This window comes from Bidens hawaiensis, unplaced genomic scaffold (genome assembly GCF_021521415.1).
Source record: "Bidens hawaiensis isolate Kalapana, Puna unplaced genomic scaffold, B.hawaiensis_p1.1 tig00015448_1, whole genome shotgun sequence".
In the NCBI taxonomy this organism is placed as follows: domain Eukaryota; kingdom Viridiplantae; phylum Streptophyta; class Magnoliopsida; order Asterales; family Asteraceae; genus Bidens; species Bidens hawaiensis.
The window spans coordinates 385,293-412,303 of record NW_027492380.1 but is presented as its reverse complement, the minus strand read 5'-3'; the positions used below and the strand labels follow the sequence as shown (position 1 = coordinate 412,303).

The window sequence follows — 27,011 nt, the reverse complement described above, 5'->3', positions numbered from 1 at the left end:
TTAGGTTACACTGGTAAAAATAATCTATATGGTTTTATCTTTGCTTTGACATGCCTGAAACAAATTAGGTAGATTTATAATTCTAGGTGTGAGACCCTTAGATTGAATATTAAGTTGAACTAAATTCTAACATGATTAGAGGTCTGAATTGTCGGTGATTGGGTTTAAGTGGACAACAATATCGGCAATCGTAGTTTTTGTATTCCTCATGGTTAATTAAAATAACCTAAAAGCATTTTGTAAAAATAATCTCTGATTTTGATTCCACTGCAAAGTCTTTTTCGGGACGAAAACGGATAAGTATGGGGATGTGATGGTTGGGTAAAAGTTAGGTATTATTAGATATTAATTAGTTAATATTAGATAAATATATAAATGAACATTGGTAGCTTCAAGCATCGTTATGTGTTTCAGGACATTGGACGCTATGGAGCTTATCAGGATGATTTATGAGCTTGGAATGAAGACTTAAAAGTGTGGGAATGGGAGTGCACGCATCACGAGGCATAATAAAGAAAAGAAAAATAATTTGCTGAAATTTTTGTCCTTCGCGCGACGCGAAGGACTAGAGAGAATACTTCGCGCGATGTGAAGTTCCCAGATTCCGAGCCCAGCTATTTTGTCCTTCACGCGACACGAAGAACAGGTCCATTGACGTTCGCGCAATGCGAACCGACGTAATTCTGATGAAATTAGGGTTAGTCACTATATAAACCCATTTAAGCCACCATTCGTCATATCACTAATCCCAGAGGCTGAAGAGACATCCTAGGGAAACTTTCGACCATCCTGAAGCTTTCGGTTCATCTTGGGGTTGCATGTTTAATAAGATAAGTGATTTTAATATAATGCCAATGCTCGGTTAAAAACCTTAGTGTTCATTCTAGGTTAGGGTTTTGTGTATTCTTTCTTAACACCAGATTCATTGTGCTTCATGTTAAGAACTTGATTTAGTTTATTGATTTTATCTTGTTCTATTATTGTTTGGTTGTTTAAGCAATTTAAGTTTTCGATTATTGATTAATACATCACTTGTTTGGTTTTGTTCATCAACACTTAGTGTTAGGCTTTTGTGTCCTTGGACTAATAATCGTCAACCATTGTCACTTAATTAATTTTCATAAAACATAAATTGGTAATTGGGTACATCGAGTTCAATTGTGTCAACAATCCGGTTAAGTTATCGTTTGTCATCATAATCAAACTAATAGGTCTAGTAATTACTGCGCAATCAGGACAAGTGAATCTGAGATTAAGATTGAATATCACATTACCCGAACCTAGAATTAATACCTTTTATTATTATTGTTTACAACTTTTTAAGTAATTTTTTTAGCTTTAATAATTAAACCTTTTCAAAAACTGCTTGACATCGTCTGTCTGCCTTTAGTTAAATAATTAATTTAGTTAAAATAATAAAATATTAAATTAGCACTTTCCTTGATTTCCTGTGAAGACGACCTTACTTACCTGTACTAGTATAGATATTTAAGTGATTAAAAATCAATTGTTTGAGTAGACCGCGACAGCCTACGTCAACACGTTGAATTCAGAATTGATCTTATGTGAGATGCTGCACGGGTAGCCCGATCTCTGTACAGATTTTCACCATCCGAGATGCAGGAGTTGTCCAATCAACTACAAGAGCTGCTGGATAAAGGTTTTATTAGACCAAGCTTCTCACCATGGGGAGCACCGGTCTTATTCATGAAAAAGAAAGACGGTTCACTTTGCCAGTGTGTCGATTACCGTGAACTGAATAAGCTTACCATCAAGAATCTGTACCAACTACTGAGAATTGATGATTTGTTTGATCAGTTGCAAGGATCTAGTTATTATTCCAAAATCAATCTACGATCTGGATACCACCAGCTACGAGTTGCAGAAGAAGATGTTCACAAAGGCTGCTTTCAGAACTCGCTATGGCAATTATGAATTCTTAGTCATGCCGTTTGGTCTAACTAACGCACCGTCAGTATTTATGGACCTCATGAACAAGGTTTGTAAGCCATACCTGGATAGATTCGTGATCATGTTCATTGATGACATACTTATTTACTCGCGAACTAAGAAAGAGCATGAGCAGCATTTGAAGATAATTCTAGAGTTATTAAAGAATAAGAAGTTATATGCAAAGTTTTCTAAATTTGAGTTTTGGCTTAGAGAAGTCCAGTTTCTTGGTCACATTATTAATGAAGATGGTATACATGTTGATCCCTCAAAGATTGAAGCAACTAAGAATTGAGAGACCCCAAGGTCACCTACTGAAGTGCGACAATTTTTGGGATTGGTTGGATATTACCGGCCATTCATTGAAAATTTCTCCTCCATAGCTCAACCCTAACCAATTAACCTAGAAAGAAAGGGAGTATGAGTGGACCGAGAAACAGGAAGAAGCTTTTCAGTTGCTTAAGCAGAAGCTGTGTAGTGTACCTATCGTGTCACTTCCAGAAGGTGCTGATGGATTCGTAGTATTGACGTGAGGTCGAAGACTCACTAAAAAATAAACCAAATACAACTAAATAGACAGCAGTAAGTGGTAGTTGAACATAGAGAGTTTGTGGAGTATGTGTTAATCAAGTAGCTTAGAAATTAAACTAATATAAAAGTAAAGACAAAAAGTAATCTTCAAAGTGATTTTGATTTGATTTTAATATCTACAATAAACTAACATGAAAGTTGTAAATGATTGATTAAACAAGCATTCCTCTCAAGGTTCAGGTTATTACTCGACACTCTTGTTAACATTCAATGGATAAACCATGCTATCTTGGTTTTGTGTGTACAATTGTTTGTGATTAATCAAGAACTAAGTACTCGGATTCCTAGAACGCAAGGTTGTTACTCAACAATCAGTCAATACTATTAACCCTAATTCTCTCCACTAAATCTCAATTGTCAACGACACCAAGAACACGTGGTTCACAACTTGGTTTAAACGATATAGACAAGTTACAAACAATCACACAAACATCATGATTATAGTAACATAAACAATTAGATAATCAATCCAAGTTCAAGAACGAATAACATAAGTGTCTTGTAATTAACCTTACATCCCAAGATGAATACCAAAGAAACTAGCCACTCATAGTTTTGTTGATCATCATTGCATCAATTGTCTTCAACATAAGAATCAAACACTCCAAATAACAATTACAATCACCAAAAATATTGTCTTAGACACCACAATTCGCCACCAAGTAGTTCCAATTAAAAGATAAGTCTAAAAGCCAGCCAAAACGGCCTAATAAAAGAGAAGAAAGTGGTAGTTACGGCTCGGACCGTGGGCCACGGTCCACTCCACGATCCAAAATATCCCCACGGTACGGTGGGTTCTTGTGCTTTTGATCCCTGTTGACGTCACACCGTGGGCCACGGTGGAGCTTGTTCCATTTTCTTGCTTTCTTCATATTTTCCTCATTTCCACTCCGATTTCTTTGCCATTTTTACCCTCATCCTCATAATGTCGTCTTTTACCTCCTCAAACCTGCAATCACATGAGTAACTGTAGTCAACTAATTCTACGGAATTAAGTTAATTACGCAGGTATATTTATGTCCTTTAAGTCGATTAAATGCCTTCCTACGGGTCACTCGTCACATCCCCACACTTAACCGTTGCTTGCCCCCAAGCAACACTTCAAACCGATTGTTTATAAATCATAACCACCAAACATACCAACAAGCCCAGCTTAATCAAGGTCCCAAATCATACCCTATTCCCTCATTATTAGAGGTTTGCATTAGTATCACTTAATTATATTTAAAACATAGAATTCTAGTCAACCTTAACATGCTTTCGGTTTTTTTTTACTCACACATAACACACCATCACCCGTTAACCCTCTTTTTGGTGATCGTTCACATAAATTCAATCATAATCAATTCTCCTTGCATAAGCTTGTACCACCATCAAATCTCCACCTATATATGCTTTAACACAAATGCAAATCAAGAGGTCTTAAAACGGGTTATAATGGGGCTAGGTGTAAAGGTATGGAATGAGAATATTGAAAGTGGCTCAGGCGATCCGATCTGGCTTGTTACATCAAAACTAAATAAACAATAAAATAAACAACTATATACACTACTAACTTGCATCACAAAATCGATACACACTACTTTGGACATTGAATCCTAACCTTTTCTTTCTTTTTCTCTTTTTTTTATATATATATTTTTTTTCATCATTTTTTTTTACTTGCACACATACATGAAATTTACTACTTTCTATTGATTAATATCAAAACAAATATAATTACAAAGAAAAATCTACCAAGCCGGATCATCTCGCAACATACCATCGGGGTTGATTAAATAAAAAGAATAAGTCCAAATAAGTTTTCTAAGGGAACCAACCCTCCGCCCCTCTCATTGCCCACGCTCATATGTGTAATGTATGAGGCTCAACCCCCAAAACCCACACTCACGCTCATCCAGACGAGGCTTAAACCTAATTTCCTCTATCACTTTTGCACTTATGCCAAGCTAAGGTCTCGAAATGCATTGATAGAACAAGTTCTAACGAAGAATAACCAATCCATCATCGCTCTTCATTTTACCAATACTCAAGTGCATATGGACATGTTATGCGGGTTATCATACGAAAGCATGCTAACCTTGACTAAAATACTTCTCAACCTCATTTTAAAAACAACTAAGCAAACTAGACTTTGAGGGAATTATGACCATGAAAAGGGACCAAAACTTTACCCCGCCATCTTACCGCTTTTCGGTTTTCTATCAGTTTTATATTTTTTTTGTTTTAATTTTTTTGTTTTTTTTAAATTTAAAAAAATCAAAAAATTTCCCCATCCCGAAACTTGGGATACATTGTCCCCAATGTATGGGTTTGAGAAAAATAAAAACAAAAATACTACTACTTAAAAACACCACCTCATTTCGTGACCCATAACACTAATTCAAGTGTTTCATCCTCCTCTCATCCACCTAAATACTAAAAACACAACATAAAATAAACAGTTATACAAATAATATACAAAACAACATGCACCTGACATGATGAGGACCCAATCAATAGTAGGTGTGTCGACCCGGAGATAGATGTTATGAAGTCCGAAAACTTGCCAAAGTTAAATGCTCTACTTCCTCCGCTACTACCTTCCCCTAATGGTGGTGGTGGCGCCATCGACTGCATAGGATCTACCCACATGGAATGATGAAGGGGTGGTTCGGGATAACGCACCGTACCGTCATAGGGGGGGGGGGGGTAAAGATGTGTAATCCACACTTGGTGGATCCGAAACAACTGGTTCACCGGCAGGCCATTGATCATGCATTCTTCTATTCCGGTCATCCAAATACCGCATGTTCATTTCATGTTCTCGCCCGTAAGCTTGAACACGGTTCCACATCTCTACACGGTAATGTCTCTCCTTCTCAGCGTGTTCATGATATGCCCCCCATAAAAGTTTGATGGTCAAATAGAGCCCGAGACTCTTCCGACCAATTACCATAAGTGGAAGGCCTATGCCTTTCCACCACATCATTAATTATGTGGGCCCAATTATTGTCATATGAAGCATACCCAGTCGAATCATCCCAACCCCCTTGTTGGGAACTACTACCACCACCAGTCTCCATTTCTTCCGTGTCACTTGGTTCCTCAACCTCCTCTTCCAACTCCTCACCTGTCTCCGGAATAACATCCTCTCTCAACACACTCCATCTCACCTTCTCATTCTTTAAATGGTGGTACCTCTCATCTTTCGTGTATGTCCATCCCGGGCCCAAATCATCCAACTTATGTTCCTTGAAATTCTTTGTTATTCCAACAACATCTTCCTGAATAACCCCGTGAAGCTTTAGTAAGGCTGTGATCAATCTGCAGTGTGGGATTAACTTCCTCTTATTACTTTCTCGACTGATCCATATGTTATGCATAATCAAATAACGGAAAGAAATGAGTGGGCTTCCACACATCAATGCATACAGAATAGGAATATCGCTGTTCTTGACTATCGAAATGTCTCCCCTTTGGGGAACAACATTCGATAAACAGATTGCCATTAATAGCCTTGCTTCAATATTCAAATCTCTTCTTCTTATACTGGTACTCATACCCTGACCTCCTTTCAAAACTTTTGATAACATATTATGCCATTGGGGATGTTTGTCGGGATTATCATACAAATCTTTAACCGAGGGATATACATTCGAATTGGAAGATTTGCTATCAAACAAAGCAATCTGATTGAATGTGTCAAAGGATATCACCACTTGAGTTCCACCCACTGTACCGATCAATTTCATATCTGACCCTTTTTAAATGTCGGGCACCTCAAGGTAGATACCAATTCTTCTATTTCCCTATCATACAACGTATTGCTTTCTTCATCATAATATTTGAGGGCAGCTTCCCACCCTAGTGCTTCAAATCTATCAAATACACCGAATGCCTCAAAACCCGGATCGTTCACCTCTTTTTCACACATGAATGCCTCACTCCTATTTCTTAAACTACTCAATTTATCTCTAAAGAGCTCCTGGTTGCCATTCCAAAGCATAACTTGACAATACCCCACCTCTCCATTCAGGTTTCGGAATGTGCACCCTCACTTGTTCTTGTTCCTCTTGCATACATTGCCTTTTTTCTTGAGCAGCCCGACCACTAGCAGATGTAGCTTTTCCCTTTCCTTTATCTGAGTTTCTTCCCATCTACACACATAAACCATCAAAAGTGGACCAAGTTAGTTCAATATGTTCCTCCCCACACTTGCTTGTTACCATGGTTGTGGATAATCAACTCGTTATTCAATTCACTAATATCTCAAAACTTAAATAAACGCTTAATTTTTCAACTTTCCAATGCAAAAATATTTCAAGCATTTATCTACTATCCACAACTACAATGTATAACCATTACAACCAAACAAGCAAGTGTGCATGCTCAAATCAATACTACCTTACAATTGTTGTAATGTATACAAAGAATTGACAACGAACATACCTTGGTTGATGTTTAAGATGATAACCGAGTACTTTTTCAAAAACAAGCAAGAAACCCCCAAATTCCTTGAATATTTCGGCACCCCAACTCTCAATAATCGGATTAAAACTTAGGAATTAAGGGAGAGAATGTTTATATTGTTAATACTTTCACAAATCCACTCACAATAGGTTTAAGAAACTAAGGATTTGATGGTTGATTGAAAGAGCTTTGAAGGTGGAATTAGGGTTTGAGATTTGGAAGAGGAAGGTAAATGAAGGTGGAAGAGATGGTTGGTAGGATATGTGGTTACAATTTGTTGTAAATAAAAAAAATTTATTTTCTTACCTATACACTCGTCGGACATCAGCAGGGAGAGCTACACCGTGGGCCACGGTGTGAACAGTGGTCCACGGTTTAATTGGACCAAAATGAGCAGAATGTACCGTACCTTGGAGGATGCTTCACCGTGACCTACGTTGCCTTGACCATGGGCCACTGTGTGAACCGTGGTCGACGGTGACCCTGAATTTTTTTTACTAGATCATAGGAACCCAAACAAAAGTTTTTACAACATGAAAACTAAACTTTTAAAAATTACCCTACCCCTTATGAAAAACCCAAGTTGTCCTCAACGTGGTAAAGAAATTCATAAGAATTTCCCACACTTGAATCGGACACACTCCCAACGAGAAAGGTAATTTTTAAAAAATAAATTTGAACAAAAAGTATATTACACCATACAACAAACCCGGACCTTTACGCAGTGGAACCATCCGGTGAGCTTAGAAGTAAACTCACCTTGTCATTGTCAAGCATATTCAAATCCTTTCCTTCCAAGTATGGTTTGAGGCGATGTCCATTCACAACTTGTTTACTTTGACTTTGCATGTCTTCAATCTCCACATCACCAAACCTCCCGATTCTTGTGATGACATACGGGCCCATCCATTTGCTTTTAAGCTTTCCGGGAAACAATTTGAGTCTTGAATAGTAAAGCCACACCTTTTGCCCAATCTCAAATGTTAGTTTGCGTATCTTAGCATCATGCACCCTCTTTAATTTCTCTTTATAATTCGAAGCACATTCATACGCCTCATCCCAGATTTCCTCCAATTCGTTCAACTTCAATTTTCTCAACTCACCGGCTTCCTTGTAATCCATATTAACGTTCTTAATTGCCCACAATGCCCAGTGAGCTAACTCCATTGGCAAATGATAGCCCTTCCCATACACCAACCGATAAGGAGTGGTACCAATCGGTGTCTTGTAGGCCGTTCGATACGCCCACAATGCATCATCCAACTTAATCGATCAATCTTTTCTATCAACCCGAACCGTTTTCATTAAAATTTCTTTAATTTGTCGATTAGAAACTTCAACTTGGACACTTATTTGAGGATGGTAAGGCATTGCAATTCAGTGATTAACACCATAACTCTTTAACAATTTGCCAAATGCAAAGTTCTTGAAATGCGGTCCACCATCACTTATAATAACTCTTGGAATCCTAAATCTTGAGAAGATGTTGGTTTGAACAAACATACACACCACGGAATGATCATTAGTTCTTGTTGCAACTCTTCAACCCACTTTGACACATAATCAACTGCAACAAGAATGCATAAGTACCCATATGAGTTTGGAAACGGGCCCATGAAATCTAGCCCCACACATCAAAAATATCAACAACCAAAATGGTTTGTAAAGGCATTTCGTTTCTTTTTGATATACCCCTATTCTTTGACAATTTAAGCAATGCCGAGCATATTCATTAGCATCTTTAAAAATCGTTGGACAATAAAACCCACACGTAAGTATCGTATACTCCGTCTTATAACCACTAAAATGGCCCCCACATGCCGACGAATGGGCGTGTTTCAAAATCTCTTGCACTTCACTCTCGGGTACACATCTTTAAGAACTTGATCCGCTCCAACCTTGAAAAGGTCCGATTCAACCCAAATGTATTGCTTGACTCGGGCCATGAATTGTTGTCTCCTTTTCTTTGACCAATATTCCCGAGTCGCAGCTGTGGCCAAATAATTGACATAGTGAGCATACCACGGTGCAGTGGAAACAACAAGCAACTGTTCATCCGGAAATTTCTCGTTTATTTCCATCGGATCATCAACACCGTCAAGGGTAATCCGAGACAAGTGATCCGCTACTACATTCTCACATCCCTTCTTGTCACGGATTTCAAGATCAAATTCGTGCAACAATAACACCCATCGAATCAAACGCGTTTTTGCATCTTTCTTTTCCATCAAATATCAAACCGCACTATGATCCGAGTACACCACAACTTTACTTCCCAAAATATACGAACGAAACTCATCTAAGGCATACACCACCGTAAACAACTCCTTTACGGTAGTGGTGTAGTTCAATTGTGCCTCAGATAAGGTTTTGCAAATCACCATCGGTTTTTTATCCACTCTTTGGCCAAATACCTCTCCCACCGTGCTATCACTAGCATCGCACATGATTTCAAAAGGCTTTGACCAATCCGGTGATTGCAGAATTGGTGCTTGCACTAATTTCTCTTTTATATAGTCAAGTGCTTGCAAACATTCATCTGTAAACTCAAATGGGACATCCTTCAACAAAATATTACATAAAGGTTTTAAAATTGCACTAAAACATTTAATGAATCTCCTATAGAATTCGGCATGTCCAAAAAAGATCTCACCCCTTTACGTTTTTCGGGGGTGGCAAAGACGAAATTACTCTAATCTTTGCTTGATCAACTTCCATCCCCCTAATTGAAACCACATGACCCAACAAAATACCTTCTTGCACCATGAAATGACTTTTCTCCCAACTTAAAACCAAGTTTGTCTCAACACATCGTTTTAAAACGTTTTCTAAATCCTTCAGACAAGACTCAAAAGTTGAGCCAAAAATCGAAAAGTCATCCATAAAAACTTCAAGTGAATCTCCGACCATGTCTGAAAATATAGTCATCATACGTATTTGAAAAGTGGCCGGGGCATTACACCATCCAAATGGCATCCGTCTAAAAGCAAAGGTGCCATATGGACAAGTGAAAGTGGTTTTGTGTTGGTCATCGGGATGGATTGCAATTTAATTATACCCCAAATACCCATCCAAAAAACAATAATATTTTTGACCATAAAGTTTTTCAATTATTTGATCAATAAATGGTAACGGAAAATGGTCTTTTGAGGTGGCAGTATTTAATTTCCTATAATCGATGCACACTCGCCACCCGATTACCGGTCGGGTGGCAATTTGTTCACCGTTATCATCTTTTATTACCTGGATGCCGGCTTTCTTGGGTACTACCTGTGTCGGGCTTACCCAGAGCTGTCAGATATGGGATAAATGATCCGTGCATCCAACCACTTGATCACCTCCTTTTTCACCACTTCCCTCAAGTTTGGGTTCAATCTTCTTTGAGTCTCCCTTGTTGGTTTAGCCTCCTCATCTGTAATTATTTTATGCATAACAATAGAAGGACTAATACCTTTTAAATCTGCAAGCATCTTTCCAATGGCCGCCTTATGTGCTTCCAACACCTTCACCAATGCTCGCTCTTGATCTTCCTCCAAATTAGAAGCAATGATAGCCGGAAGGGTTTCATTCTCCCCTAAGAAAACGTACTTCAAGTGGTTTGGAAGTTCCTTCAATTCCACCTTTGGTGGACACTCCAAAGCTGGTTTTGTATCCGAGTTAATTTCCTTTGGAAAACTTTCCCATTGATGTGTCCATGGTGGTCTTCCCTCTTGCAAGGCTAAAGCATCTTGTTTTTGTTCCTCCATCCGCAAAGCACACAAGTGTACCTGTTCAGAATCATCACAAATACAAGCTTCCACACAATCCTCATCATATTCATGAGGATTACAATGATTCATCACATCTGCCAAAAACATTCTTCACCACTCAAAAAATTAGCAACGTTAGTAAAAATATTTAAGTGCATTTTCTTATTGCCAAACGCCATGCCAATGATACCAAATCTACAATCAATGATTGCATGAGTGGTGTTCAGAAATGGTCGACCCAAGATAACATTTTGTTGTTGACTTGAGTTACCTGATGAAGAATCCAAAACCAAAAAGTCCACAGGATAGTAGAAATCCTCCACCTTCACAATTACATCTCGCACAATTCCATGGGGAAGTTTATGAGACAAATTGGCCAATACAACCGTGGTCTCCACACGTTTCAAAGGACCAAAGTCGTATTGGTCACATAAACCCCCCAGGAGAATGCTCACTCCGACCCCAAGATCGAATAACACCCTAGACATTTGAAAATCACCCCACCTGAATGTTAATTAAGGGTGTTCCCGGATCTTGAAGCTTAGGAGGGAGATCTCCTTTTAAAACTGCACTTACCCGCTCGGTTAAATCCACCCGTTTAGGCACTTTCTGTTGTCTCTTTTGGGTGCATAACTCTTTAAAAAACTTTGTATATGCGGGCACTTGTTTTATTGCTTCTAGTAAATGTAAATTCACTTTTACCTATTTAAACACCTCCCACATTTCCTCCTTTTGAGGACCCCGTTTTAAAATTACATTTTTCTTACCCGGGTCTAGCAAAGACAAAGGAAATGGAACTACATTTTATTCCACTTCCTTGTTTTTATTATTTAAATTTGAGGCTTGACCCGAAGCTTGTAAAGGTTTCTCCAAAGTGACATGTTTAGTGGGTTTGTTGGTTTCAATTTCATCATCATCACTTTCCTTACCCATAATATCCTCAACTTCCCCATCAACAAAACCTAGTGACAAATTAGTTTTATACTATTTACCACTTCTCAACACATTAAAATGATTAATAGGAACATTACGAGACGAGTTACAAATTTCAAGGACTATTTTTTCAAAATTTTAAATTTTTATTTTTATTTTTTTTATTTTTTTATTTTTTATTATATTTTATTATTATTATTATTATTATTATTATTATTTTTTAATAAAATTTCTACAACTAAGTAAAATAAACCCCATCCCCACACTTAGAACGAAATCGTCCTCGATGAGAAAAAGGAAAAGAAATAAAATAAAATAAAAATAAAACATAAAATAAAAATAAAAATAGAGTGTACAAGACTAAAACAAAGAACGGGTTACTCCCCTGGTTTGTGTGCAGAATCTTCAATAGCTAAGTAGTATCCAAACGACCGTATAGCATTTCATTCGTGGCCACAACCTCGGGAGAACCTGTTCCACAACGCCATCGTAGCTACCATGCGCATAATATAACATGCAGAAGCTCAAACTCGCTCGCATGTAGCGGCGTACAATACGGAAAACAAAAACATAAACAAATAAACATATTTTTGTGTTTTTGGTTTTTATACTCTTTTTTTTTTCACTTTCTAGATAGACAAAACAAATAAAACAGATAGCACACACAAATACAGAAATACAAACTCTACAACTCGGGGAGTCTCCCGAGTGACGCGTCCACACATCTACATCTCGGAGAGTGGGTCAAGGTATAATACCTCGACCGTCTGATCAGTCATCGGCTCGCTAGTGTAGTGCATCAGTCCATCACCGTTCACCATAAATGTCCCGCCTTTATCCTTAATCTGAACAGTGCCATCCGGGAAAACCTCAGTAATCATAAACGGACCTGACCAACGGGATCTCAACTTTCCCGGGAATAGCCTCAACCGGGAATTATACCATAAGACCATATCCCCATACTTAAACTGCTTAATACCCTCTAACGTACGATCCTGCAGTTCCTTCACCTGCTGCTTATAACCATCTGACTGCGCATAAGTACGGTCCCGTAACTCCTCCAACTCAAACAACTGATGAACACGATGATCTCCGGTAAATAACTCATAATCAAAGGAAGACGACTCAATGTCAGCATCAGGGGGGTGTTCAGTCAAGGCGACCATCTCAACCTCCAGGGTCTCCCTATCTAGGATATGTGTGTCTGAGGCGGGGCCTCCACCGGGGTCACTAGAAAACTCCCCCACATGAGTCATGATCGTATCAATGAAGCATAGGGAGTCATCAGTCGATTTGGGATGCTTAGATGACTGTCGAACGTCAAACGTGACGTTCTCATCCCCGACTTGAAGGATCAGTTTGCCATCGCGAACATCGATCAACGCATGTGCGGTGGCCAAAAAAGGTCTGCCCAAAATGAGTGGAACATTATCATCCTCATTCATGTCAAGAATAACGAAGTCCACCGGGAAAATGAACTTACCAATGCGAATGAGCATGTTCTCAACAATCCCACGCGGATACTTCACGGAACGATCAGCAAGCTGGATACTCATCCTGGTAGGCCTCGGTTCGCCTAAACCCAGCTTGCGATACACAGAATACGGCATGAGATTGATACTGGCACCAAGATCAGCCAGCGCATGAACCACTGTATCATCACTCAAGGTGCAGGGAATTATGAAACTCCCTGGATCGGCCCTCTTCTCTGGTAACTTCCTCTGTAAGATAGCAGAACAATTAGCACTCAAAGGGGTGGAAGCGGCCTCAGCTAACGTCTCCTTGTTCGAGAGAATATCCTTAAGGAACTTCGCATGTTTATGCATCTGATTGAGTGCCTCAAGGAATGGGATATTGAGGTAAAGATGCTTCAGAAGATCAAGGAATTTGGAGTTCTGCTCCTCATCTCTATCTCTACGGACTCTCCCGGGGTATGGCAATCGGGGTTTGTAAACTCTCGGTGGCTCGCTCGGTGACTGCTGTTTCTCGGCCTGTGCTGAACTCCCTGGGCTGCTCCTCTGATGCACCTGGGCCGGCGGAGACTCCATCTGAATCTCCTCATCCACCTGCTCCTCTCCATCGACTGCAGGCTCCTCGACGACTTCTCCTCTAGACCTCTGCTGAATCCCGGGCTCATCTCGTGCCCCTACATCGCTCCTTGTCGTCACAGCCTTCACGAATCCTCTTGGGTTCTGCTCGGTATTACTCGGCAGCGTACCCTGCGGCCTCTCATTTAACCGACTGGCAATCTCCCCCATCTGCCGCTTGAGATTCTGAATTGACACTGCCTGATTCCTCATGAACTGCTCGTGCTCTCGAAACTTCTCCTGCGTCTCCTTGTGTCGGGAATCCTCACGCGTCATGAGCTGTGACAACATCTGTGTCTGTTGTGCCATCATCTCCTCCAAAGTGGGCTTCTTCTCCCCACTGCTCGTTCCCTCACCGGCATCCTGAAATAAACTCTGGCGTTGCTGAAAACCGGGTTGGTTGCCGCTCCTCCAGTAGGAGTTCTGATTTCCCCTCCATCCCGAATTATAAGAATTGAAAGAGTTTGGATTTCGGTTTGGATTTCCTATGAAGTCTACGACCTCCTCTTGGGAACTGACTGGGCACTGAACGGTATCATGCCCACCTCTGCAGATCTCACACAACTTGCTCTTCGTCTGCATATCCTTCACCATCTTCGTCAATGCCTCGACCTGTGCCGTCAGTGCGGTGGTCGTGTCCACCGAATGCATGCCTCGTGAGATGGAATCGACGGTCTTACCTCCTCTGGCGGGTGGTCTTTGGTACCCACTCATAGCTAGCCCATTGAATAAAGCGATACACTCATCAGGGTCCTTAGTCGTCAACAGATTTCCTCCCGCCGCCGTGTCGAGCATACTCTGCGTCGCGTACGTCACTCCATTATAAAATTTTTCGACGACCGCCCAATCTTGCAAGCCGTGGTTCGGGCACAACGCTAATAGATTCTTGAATCGCTCCCAGGTATCGTAAAAACTCTCGGTGTCCTCCATTTGAAAAGAATGTATCTGGTTACGCAAACGAGCGGCCTTAGCCGGAGGATCGTATTTTTCAAGAAATTGGGTCTGCATGGCAGCCCAAGTAGCTATAGAGCCCTGTGGGAAGGACTCGAGCCACAGACTCGCTCGATCAGTGAGTGAAAACGGAAAGACGCGGAGCTTAACGGCGTCTTCGGAAACGCCCGCAAGATGGAAAGTGTCGCAAATACGCACGATGCGAGTGAGATGAGAGTGCGGGTTCTCATGAAGCAACCCGTGAAACTGAGCAGAATGAGCAATGGTATTCAGAATGTTCAACGGGATCTGCCAGTTCGTCGGAACTCCAATGGCGGGTGGTGTGATGCTGGATCTCGCGCCAGCATTGGCCGGTCGGGCCCAGTCCGCAACTGTCCTCCTCGGTGGTGGAATGTCGCCCATGATCCTATCCCTATCGTCGGGGTCAACGGATGAAGAAGTGGATGAAGGTGAAACGGGATGACGTCTCTCATGTGGAATGTCGCCCATGATCCTATCCCTATCGTCGGGGTCAACGGATGAAGAAGTGGATGAAGGTGAAACGGGACGACGTCTCTCATGAAACTCTCTCTCTGGCTCGAGAAATGCTTCCGTGTCGGGTGGTCCACGAGATCGAGTCTGTCGCATAAAAACTATAATAAGAAATAAGATTATCTAAACTATTCTAAAAAATAAGCAAAATAAAACAAAAATAATTACAAGTAGCACAAAAGGTAAGTCCTAACTCGGATTGCTCTCAAAACGCCGAAAACCGTGTCCCCGGCAACGGCGCCAAAAACTTGATGTGTGTCTAATAAACCTATAAATATGAACCTCACAACTAAGCTTTAATATTAAAACGAAAATCCTAAAACCACACACAACCGGCAAGTGTACCGATCGCAAGTAGTACAGACCTAGGAAGTCCGAGTATCGAACACGTGGACACGTAAGACGCTAATGATTACAAATCCTAGACAAGACCTACTTTAGAATAATATTTAATCAATTTTTGATTTTTACTTACTTAACTGGACTAACTAACAAAAGTTACCTAAAATAGAAAACTTAACGGAAAACTAACTGTGTTAACTTAGGATGGAGAAAAACGTCTACCTAGGTCTGAATCAAATTGTAGGCCTAACAAGCTAATGGATTGAATGATATATAGACACCGGTTCCTAAAGATGACACGACTAAGGATCGCTCGGGCTCACTGGATTACCTCTCGGTCTCACTCAACAAGCCTAAACTACTCAAAATCGGCTAAAACGACCAAACCGGGAAACAATTGCTAACGTGTTCTAATGCTAGATCACCTCTCGGTCTCACCAACACTCAACCCTAATGGCAATGAATACTACACAAACAAGGATAGAGGAACGATTCAACTTAAACCAAAATAGATCAACTAGTCGCTCAAAACACCTAAACCTGACAAGAAACGAACTCGCTCTCGCGCAATCCTTATTCTAGCATGCAAAGGCAATAAGACAACCCTAACTTCTTATCACCTCTCGGTATCAAAAAAGGTGTCTAACCGCTGTACTTAATCCAATAAATCATGCAACAAAACCCTACGGTTGTACCTACCGCAAACAAACCCTAAACACAAAGTCTAGAATCAAACAATGCACCGACCAATCAACACAAAACTAATTAATCAACACATGGGGTTTATGCAATGAATCACTAAAATTTCCAGCCACTAAACACAACCTATTTCATGTCTAAATCAAACTTTACATCAACAAATTAAGTCTATCAATCAAACAATCCATAAAACCTATCAAACACTAACAAGAATCATCATTCCTAGGTAGAACTAACAAGTTTAGCCGAGAATCATTTTTGGACAGCAGCAAACAATTAATAAACACATCATTATTCTTATACCAAACATCATAACAATCATCCAATGATCAACATTAATCAATAACAATTCAATCTCTCAATCAATTGCAAAACAAATCAACAATTAAACAAGAAAATCAAAGTGTATGAACAATGAAAAAAAGATGTAAGGATATGGATGTTTCCGGGGCTGATCTTGGTGTAAAAAACGATGGGGATTCAATCCCGAGGCTTGGTTCTTGTGTCTTCTTCCTTCCCTAGCTGCCACAAGCTCCAACCCTAAGCCGAAAAAAGATTTTTCTCCTTCCCCTTGCTGCTGTTCCTGCTGCCTGCTGTGATCGGCTGCTGTCCAGCCCTCTAGGGTTTTTTTATTTTTTATATATTATAATATAATGTAAGATTTGGGCCTCCATGATGCATACGGGCCGGGCCTTGAGTTTTTACTTGAAAACGTATGCGTAAAAGGCTCGTAAACTGCTCCAAAAGCTCAGTTTCTTTCTTTCTTTCACCCAAAACCTACAATATGAATAAAATTATGTAAAACCTATCTAAAACAAGTTAAAACACATAAAATGTAATACAAAAACGTAGATAAAAGGTGCGAAAAATACGTGTGTTTTACAACACATCATAAACTTTGGAGCTTATTGGTTCTAATCTCAAACGCTCTTCCTTGTTGATTTTGAGGAATAACCATCGGAGATGGGTTATTAGTGATGATCGGTCTAAAATGAGCTGCAATTCCCCTAACCATCTCTCTTGCATGCCTAATTGGTACCCCCAATGGTACTCTTGGTTGGTCCATTTGCCTTAACACGGGCCTTGGTTGCGCATATTATTGAAATTGTGGTTTGGGATTTGGTTGTTGAGGTTGTTGAGGAACTTGTTGCAATGGTGTGGTTGTTGCAGTTGTTCTTGATTAATTTGAGGTCCACCCCATTGTTGCAAAGTCTGTTGCGGTTGTTGTTCGGGTACATACCCAAATTGCCCTTGAATCCTCAATTGATTCCCATTAACTCCACTTGAATATCCCTCTTCATACTCTTCATACACTTCATTGTTATCACCATAACGTGGCCCACCAATTGGACGTGGCCTGACCTAAGACCTGGTGAAGTATGGATTATGGTCTTGCAGTAATGTATATGACTTATTATAAAGTGGATTTTGTTTAGATTGGAAAGGTGATTGTTGTGGTGAGTTTGATGATTGACCTTGAATAGGCATTAAGTTGTTTAAAGGTGGAAGGTTAGATGGTGGTTGAAAGCTAAACACGGTTGATGTAGGCTTACTTTTAGGACATGTAGTGGTAATGGGTTTAGTGGATGGTGATTTTCTGGATTGATGGGTGGCGGAATTTGGTGGTAAAGATTGATTCGAAGTCATGATTGTTGTGTCGGTTGTTCGATGACGTAGGCTGTCGCGATCTATGATGTGTTGTAAAACACACGTATTTTCCGCACCTTTTATCTACGTAATATATTATATTTTATATGTTTTTAACTCGTTTTAGATAGGTTTTACGTAAGTTTAATAACCTTGTAGGTTTTGGGTGAAAGAAAGAAGAAAACTGGGACTTTTCGAGCATTCTACGAGCCTTTTACGCATACAAGTTCAAGACAAAGCTCAAGGCCCGACCCGTATGGATCATGGAGGCCCAAATACTATTATAATATTATAATATAAAAAAATTAAAAAAAACCCTAAAGCACACAGCTAGGCTGCGATCGGACCAGGCAGCAAAAGGGAGGAAGAAGAAAAAGTTTTTTCGGCTTAGGGTTTGATCGTGTGACGGCGAGGGAAGGAAGAACAAGCAAGAACCAAGCCTCGGGAAGATTTTACATCAGTTTTACAGCAGCAAAGAGCACCCGGATACCATCTCATATCCTTTCTTTCAACTATTGTTCATCAATCTTTCTTATACTTGTTGAATTGTTAACTAGTTTTGCAATTGCTTTAAGGATTGAGTTGTTATTGGTTAGTATTGATTGTTGGATGAATATTATGATGATTGGTATGAGTTTAATGATGATTATGTTAAGTGTTTGCTGCTGTCCAAAAAATATGCTCGGCTAATCTTGTTAGTTCTACTTAGGAATGATGATTCTTGTTAGTGTTTGATAGGTTTTATGGATTGTTTGATTGATAGACTTGAATTGTTATTGTAAAGTTTGATTTAGACATGAAATAGGTTGTGTTTAAGGGCTGGAAATTATGGTGAATTATTGCATAAACCCCATTTGTTGATTGATTAGTTTTGTATTGATTGATCGGTGCATTTTTTGATTCCAGACTTTGTGTTTAGGGTTTGTTTGCGGTAGGTACCACCGTAGGATTTTGTTGCATGATTTATTGGATTAAGTACAGCGGTTAGACACCTTCTTTGAGACCGAGAGGTGATAGGAAGTTAGGGTTGTCTCATTACCTTTGCATGCTAGAATTAGGATTGCGCGAGAGCGAGTTCGTTTCATGTCAGGTTTAGGTGTTTGAGCGACTAGTTGATCTATTTTGGTTTAAGTTGAATTGTTCCTCTATCCTTGGTTGTGTAGTATTCATTGCCATTAGGGTCGAGTGTTGGTGAGACCGAGAGGTGATCCTTCATTAGAACACGTTAGCAATTGTTTCCCGGTTTGGTCGTTTTAGGCGATTTTTTGAGTAGTTTAGGCTTGTTGAGTGAGACCGAGAGGTAATCCAGTGAGCCCGAGCGATCCTTAGTCGTGTCATCTTTAGGGACTGGTGTCTATATATTATTCAATCCATTAGCTTGTTAGACCTACAATTTGATTCAGACCTAGGTAGACTTTTCTCCATCCTAAGTTAACACAGTTAGTTTTCCGTTAAGTTTTCTATTTTAGGTAACTTTTGTTAGTTAGTCTAGTTAGTTCAGTTAAGTATTTAAAAATAAAAAATCAATATAATTATTATTCTAAGGTAGGTCTTGTCTAGAGTTAGTGATCTTTAGCGTTCTGACGTGTCCACGTGTTCGATACTCGGACTTCCTAAGTCTATACTACTTGCGATCGGTACACTTGCCGGTTGTGTGTGATTTTAGGATTTTCGTTTTAATATTAAAGCTTAGTTGTGAGGGTCATATTTATAAGGTTATTAGACACACATCAATCTACTAAAAAATAATTAATTAAAGACTTGAATACCTATAACTAGTATTGGTAAGTAAGGTCGTCTCCACAGGAACTCAAGGAAAGTGCTAATTTAATATTACTAAATTAATTATTAAACTATGGCGGACAGTCGATGTCAAGCGGTTTTTAGAAAAATATTTAATTAAAACTAAATGATTACTTAAAAAGACTTTGTAAATATTAATAAAAAGCATTCATTCTAGGTTCAGGTAATGTGTTATTCAACTTAATCCCAAATTTACTTGTCTTGATTGTGCAGTAATTATTAGACCTAGTAGTTTGATTGTGATGACAAACGATACCCTAACCGAACTGTTGACACAATTAACTCGATTTATCTAATTACCAATTTATATTTTATGAAAATTATTAGGTGACAATAGTTGATGATTATAAATTCAATGACACAAGAGCCTAACCCTAAATATTGATGAATAGAACCAAACAAGTGATGCTCTAATCAATAATCGCAAATATAAATAGTTTAAACAATCAAGCACTAAGTTGAACAAGATAAACACAATAATGTCAAATGAAGTTCATAACATTAAGCATAATAAATCTGGTCTTAAGAGGATTTAAACAAAACCCTAGCCTAGAATGAACAATAGACTTGGCCGAACATCGACATATCGATTAAATGACTTATCTTTGATGACATGCAAACCCAAGATGAACCGGAAGCTTTGGAATGGTGGAAAGTCGCCATAAGCAGCCCCTTTTACCTCCGGAAGTCGTGATAAACCGAATAGTGAGGTTAATGGGTTTATATAAGAAAAAACCTTGATTTTTTCGGTTTTAGGTCAGTTCGCGTCGTGCGAAGTTGCGTGTCCAACATCTTCACGTCGCGCGAAGATGCAAACATACTTCACATTCAGATTTGTCTCGTCGAGTGTCACACCCCGTTAAGCGGTTTGCGGAAGCGTAAAACAGTAATGTAACAGATACAACTGGTATCAAATACATTGTTCATTAAGAAACATTACTAACTAATTTGCAATAGATTGCATTGTTCTAACTTCTTTTACAAACTAGGTGTCACAATCAAAACTAGTCCGTCTACTGCTTCACTTTTAACTTGAATGCTTGTAACAGATTACATAGCATCGATCACAACTCAAACAGATAGCACATAAGCACTTTACTCCACGTTTCTGAATACCTGAAAAGCACGTTAAAATAGGTCAACTACAAATAGTTGGTGAGTTTCATAAGTTTTAACGAAATCAGTTCTACGTACCACACAGTCATAGCTTGTAGGTACATGCGTATGTAAGAAAATGTAATTACGTTTATATATGTGTATCTGTATCTTTGTATGCACATATATATGCGTATAAGTTTATAATAAAATTTGAAATTACGATAAAATCGTGATTGTTTGTTCGTAATACGTTCCTTCGTTTTCCACGTAAAATCAACCATTGTGGCTCCCCCTTCCGCCCACAACGGTTTCCCGTAAATTCAGCCCCTATGGCCCCCTTCCGCCCACAATAGTTCCACGTAAACTTAAACATTACACAGTATATACACAAATAATTAGTATTTTCTACACACAATATTTCCTACGTCTGTTCACATAATGCGTATACACAGATATATATATATATACACAAATGTAGTATTTATCATGTATCACCAATCACCGTGACCCCTTTCCACCCACAACATTTATAATCACAATATTTTCTTGACAATCATATCATAATCAAGTTAGTTCGTTCAATAAGTTGCAGCAGAACTTGGCTCATACGCCATACTCAACTTTGGTTTATAAGTTGCAGCGGAACTTGGCTCATAGGCATACTCAACTTTAGTTTATAAGTTGCAGCAGAACTTGGCTCATAGGCCATACTCAACTTTGGTTTATAAGTTGCAGCAGAACTTGGCTCATAGGCCATACTCAACTTTAGTTTATTACTATTGTGGCTCCCCTTCCGCCCACTATAGTCCCATGATCATCACAGACCACGTTATCATCATGGCCATTATAGACCACGTTATTTCCCCAACCTGTTGTGTTTAGCATTATATAGCGTATTTGTATAAACAGGTTGTCACATGTGATTTCATTATGTTTTGCATTCGTAGTATTTCCATTTAATATATCAATCACGATAATAATCACCATTTATCAGCACATAGTTTATCATTATGTTTGTAGGGACTTTTCATATATGAAGGTTTAGGTATTTTATGTTCTGAATCGTTTTCAGATAGATAATGCATATAAACATGCTTTTCACCCCAAAAGTTCGTGTAACAGTTTAAAGGGTAGGGTCATGAAACTCACTGTTTTGAAGGCACTTAGTGCGAGGTCAGCTCGGGGTCTTTTTCCCTTGCTATCACTTAGTCCCTATAGTTAATATTATAATTATATTAATATTTTAATATTATTATAATCTTTATACTAAGCTGAGCTGTATAGCTAGTCTGGGTGTGGCTGAAATAACCAGAAAGTGTCAGTAGGTTTAGATTGTGATGTTGTTCAATGTCTGATGTTTAAAATCGAACTTGGCTTAGTTTCCCCGTTTCACCAGCTGGGGCAAGTTGCTTATTTTTGCGTTACAAAACAGTTATGGGGAAGTAAACTTAGTAAACGTGTTGGTTGATAAAATGATTAAGTTATAAAGAAAGATCACGTATTAGGGGTCTGGATTCGCTATGAGGCTCGTTTCCATTTATTCAGTTTGATTTGGAGAAAAACGCGCACAATCTATCCAAATTGTCCGGATTTCTCACAAAAAATTCGTTTTTACATAATTAATCCGAAATTATGCTTTTTTATCATTCTTGATGTTCTGATATTCTAACAAGTTCGTTAATCACGAACTTGCCGGTTTTCGTTAGAATTAAACTTGTTCAATCTTCAAATTAGCATAATTAATTATCCGTTAATCATTAGATCATGAAAATTTAGTCACTTATCAATTAAAATATGTATATTTTTATAAAAATATTTCTGGATATATTTACTGATTTATAAATTTATAAAAAATCATTTTATATGCTATATTTAGCCCAAAAATCATCTGTTTATACCAAATGATTTCCGAAAGATCCCCCAAAATTCCTTATTGACCAAAATTATGCTTTTTTATCATTCTTGATGTTCTGATATTCTAACAAGTTCGTTAATCACGAACTTGCCGGTTTTCGTTAGAATTAAACTTGTTCAATCTTCAAATTAGCATAATTAATTATCCGTTAATCATTAGATCATAAAAATTTAGTCACTTATCAATTAAAATATGTATATTTTTATAAAAATATTTATGGATATATTTACTAATTTATAAATTTATAAAAAATCATTTTATATGCTATATTTAGCCCAAAAATCATCTGTTTATACCAAATGATTTCCGAAAGATCCCCCAAAATTCCTTATTGACCAAAACATTTCCCAAAATAATCTGTAGCAATTTCATAATCTAAAAACCTTGCCAAATATCATTTCGAGCCAAAAACGGCTATGAAAATTCGAATAAACACAAATGCACCAAACATATATAGGGTTTTCCAAATGACCCCAAATATCATATGTGATCATAATATATCAAATCTGAGTTCCGAAATAATATTCATAATTTTTCAATCATTTTAACTATTTTTCCCAAATAAACACCCTAATTTGGTAATAAATTCGCCAAATATTCTCGGATGGTCGAAAAATTACCAAATTTGAACAGGGACTCAATGATATGGTCCCTGATGTCCCTGCAAATTTTCATGATCTAAAAATTTGCACATCACAATCGAATCCTAAACAACCAGTAACCAAACATTTCGGCATTACCTTTGCGGTTTTCGTCCGATTTCGCTCTCTTAATCCAATCCCCGGGTTCTCGTGCTTCTATATAAGCTAAGTACAGGTCCTATATCACAAAACCAAGCATGTATCATCAAAAATACAGCCTTGAAACATAGAGTTTCGGTTAGGGTTCTAAATTGAGTTTTTAAACCGTAAAAGCGTGATTTAAAACTCCTAATCCGAGTTTTGGGCCAAAAAAGTATTTGATTCAAATTAGTACACTCGTTTAAGATAAAATCTGTTTTTTCATATTTTTGATTAGTTTTTCATGGCTAGCTATGATTTTTACTATTCAAACCAAAATCTTTATGTAAATACTTGATTAAAAGACACAAAATCATTAACTTACTTAAGGTTTTTGATGAAATAGCTTGAAGAGAAAGCTGTTCCAGAAGTTGCAAAAATATATATTAAGATATGAATGCATTTAGAGTGTTTAAGAAAGAAGAAAACAAGATGGGAATGTCCCCTATGTCCGACCCATAGTTACCAAATTCGCTCAAGTACCCGCGAATTGCGAATTGGATCGCGATGTACCCAATCGGAATTCGCTACATTCCGCAACGCTCCGGTACGCCATACCAAACAATTGAATTCGTTGTTCCAAATCATTCTGGTACGCGGCTCCAATAGATCAAAATGGGTGTACCAAATCCAATTTCAATTCGATCCGATTGTTGTTGGTTCTGCGAACTAGGTCCTGAAATTCAATTAAGGGGTATGATTATGGCGAATTTGTTGGTACATGATGTCAGTAGTTCAGTATCTAGTGTCTGTAATCGAGTTAGTATGTTTTGTATTTAGAATTAAGCGAAGTTGTCTCACAAGTTCGCCTGATATGGGCGAACTTGTTGAACAAGCGAAGTTAGTGACAACTTCGCCTAAACATGTTAGGCGAAGTTGTCGAATGTTATATAGGTTGAGGTTACGGCTTGTTTGAAAGAGTTGTTCAGTTTTGTGTAATCGGTGATTGATATATCACGTGTTATCAGTTGCAATACAACGTGTTCTTTGTTTATTGTAACGTGTGTTTGATTGTGTTTAACGTGTTTCATCTTCTACGCTCGTATCGTCTTACGTAGGGATTCCGCACCTACGTAGAACGAGATATTCCATGTAGATCCGGCTGGGAACCTACAATTTTCGAAAAATGAACTACATTGTCAAGAATGGGCTGGTGCTGGGTGTTCCCTTGAAAAATTTCAACTTTGAAGACCAATGCTTATCGTGCAAAAAGGGAAAGCAACACAAGAAATCTCATCAAACCAAGAAGGTTAATTCAATAGTCAGTACCCTAGATCTACTTCACATGGATCTCTTCGGTCCCGTGAATGTAAAAAGCCTAGGTGGAACATCATACTGCTTGGTGATAATTGATGATTTCTCGCGATATTCTTGGGTATATTTCCTGAAGACAAAGGATGAAACGGTTCAGTTGGTAATGAATTTGATTACCAAGGTTGAGAATATTATGGGGAAAAAGGTTAAATACATCAGGACTGACAATGGGACAGAGTTCAAAAACTATCAGATGGAGATATTCTGCTTACAGAAAGGGATAGACCACCAGTACAGCGCTCCGTATACTCCGCAACAAAATGGGGTGGCTGAGAGGAAGAACAGAACGCTAATTGAAGGAGCCAGAACCATGCTGGCTGATTCTAAACTTCCTGTGGTGTTCTGGGCTGAAGCTGTCGCAACAGCCTGTTATATCCTTAATAGAGTTTTAACTGTTAAAAGATTGAATAAAACATGGTATGAACTTATGCATGGTAGAAAGCCTAACTTGAGTGGTCTCGAACCATTCGGGTCCCCGTGTTCGATATTAAAGACGAACTCAAAATTTGGTGAGATAGCCGACGAAGGTATTTTAGTCGGATATGTTGTTGGGACACCCAACAGACGAGTCTTTAATCTATCGACCAGCAAGGTTGAGGTGGTGTGTAACACTGACATCACAAGTTACAAATCACCAAAACCAAGCACGGGACCTGCTGGGGCTTTCGACTATGATAGGCTTTTTAAATCTTTTAATTTGCCTTACTTGGATTGTGCAGAAGTTGATGAGAGAATAGCTACGAAGATGCTTTATGATGAGGAAGAAAATAATGTGCAACGACCGCAGTACGATGAATGTCAACCTTCCTCGTCAAATGCTGTCGATACCCCTGCTACTTCTACAGAAGAGGAATTCTTCAATCCTTTTCATTCTCAACAACAATCACCCATTGATGAACTATATTCGAACCTGGAAGACAATCTGCAAGTCAGTTCGGTTCCGACTACGAGTGTTCACAAAAATCACCCTTTGGAGAACGTGATAGGTGATCTGTCCGACGGTGTACAAACAAGACGAAGCTTGAATGAGCACACTTGTGTTTACACAAGCATTAAAGATACAGGCATCATTAACGAATGCTTGTACACCTGCTTCATCAGCCAGATTGAACCAAAGAACTATCAAATGGCTCTCAAGGACAGCTCGTGGGTCGAAGCCATGCAAGAAGAGTTAGCCCAGTTCAAGAAGATGGAGGTATGGAATTTGGTTGCAAAACCGAAGAATGTACATGCGATTAGTACCAAATGGGTTTTCAAATGTAAGAGAGATGAGAAAGGAATAATCATAAGGAACAAGGCAAGGCTGGTTGTAAAAGGTTTTAATCAGCAAGAAGGGATCGACTACAATGAAGTGTTTGCTCCTGTGGCGAGATTGGAAGCGATTCGATTGTTTTTGGCATTTGTTGCACACAAGGAGATGAAGGTGTTCCAGTTAGACGTGAAAAGTGCGTTTCTTAACGGTAAAGTCGATGAGGTTGTGTACATTGAGCAACCTCCGGGTTTTCCTGACCCAGACTTTCCTGATCACGTGTACAAGCTAAGTAAAGCGCTATATGGGATACATCAGGCCCCTCGTGCCTGGTACGCAACTCTATCCGATTACTTGCTTGAGAATGAATTTGAAAGGGGAAAGATCGATAGCACACTGTTCGTTAAGAGAAAAGGAAGGGACTTTCTTCTGGTTCAAGTCTACGTGGACGACATCATCTTTGCAGCATCAAAAGTCGCCATGTGTCAGGAATTTGAAGCCGTCATGAAAAAGAAGTTTGAAATGAGTGCTATGGGTGAACTAACTTTCTTTTTAGGACTGCAGGTTGATCAGAAGAAAGATGGGATGTTCATTCATCAGACTAATATGTCCAAGACGTTCTCAAATGCTTCAAGATGGAGGACAGCACTCCATTTGATACTCCAGTTTGTGTCAACCATAAATTGGGTGCTGATTCAGACAGTGATGCAGATGTGGACCCCACCCAATATCGGGCAATAATAGGTTCTTTAATGTACTTAACTGCATCTAGACCTTATATTATGTTTGCAGTTTGTCTTTGTGTTCGGTTTCAGGCAAACCCAAAGGAATCTCACATGAAAGGTGTGAAGAGGATATTGCGTTATATCAAAGGCAAGCCTAAGCTAGGGTTATGGTACACGAAAGGGGGAGACTTGGAGT

At 38.9% G+C, this 27,011-nt stretch overlaps 1 protein-coding gene across 1 annotated transcript; it reads right to left on the bottom strand.

Annotated features, from left to right (window-relative positions):
* Window positions 1-8,831: 8,831 nt before the first annotated feature.
* Window positions 8,832-11,230, bottom strand: LOC143549198 (uncharacterized). The gene is made up of 4 exons (XM_077040163.1): window positions 11,014-11,230; window positions 10,332-10,567; window positions 9,408-9,554; window positions 8,832-9,137 (listed from the first exon to the last, which is right to left on the bottom strand). Exons 1-4 carry the CDS (start codon window positions 11,228-11,230, stop codon window positions 8,832-8,834), a joined length of 906 nt encoding a protein of 301 aa, XP_076896278.1.
* Window positions 11,231-27,011: the final 15,781 nt, after the last annotated feature.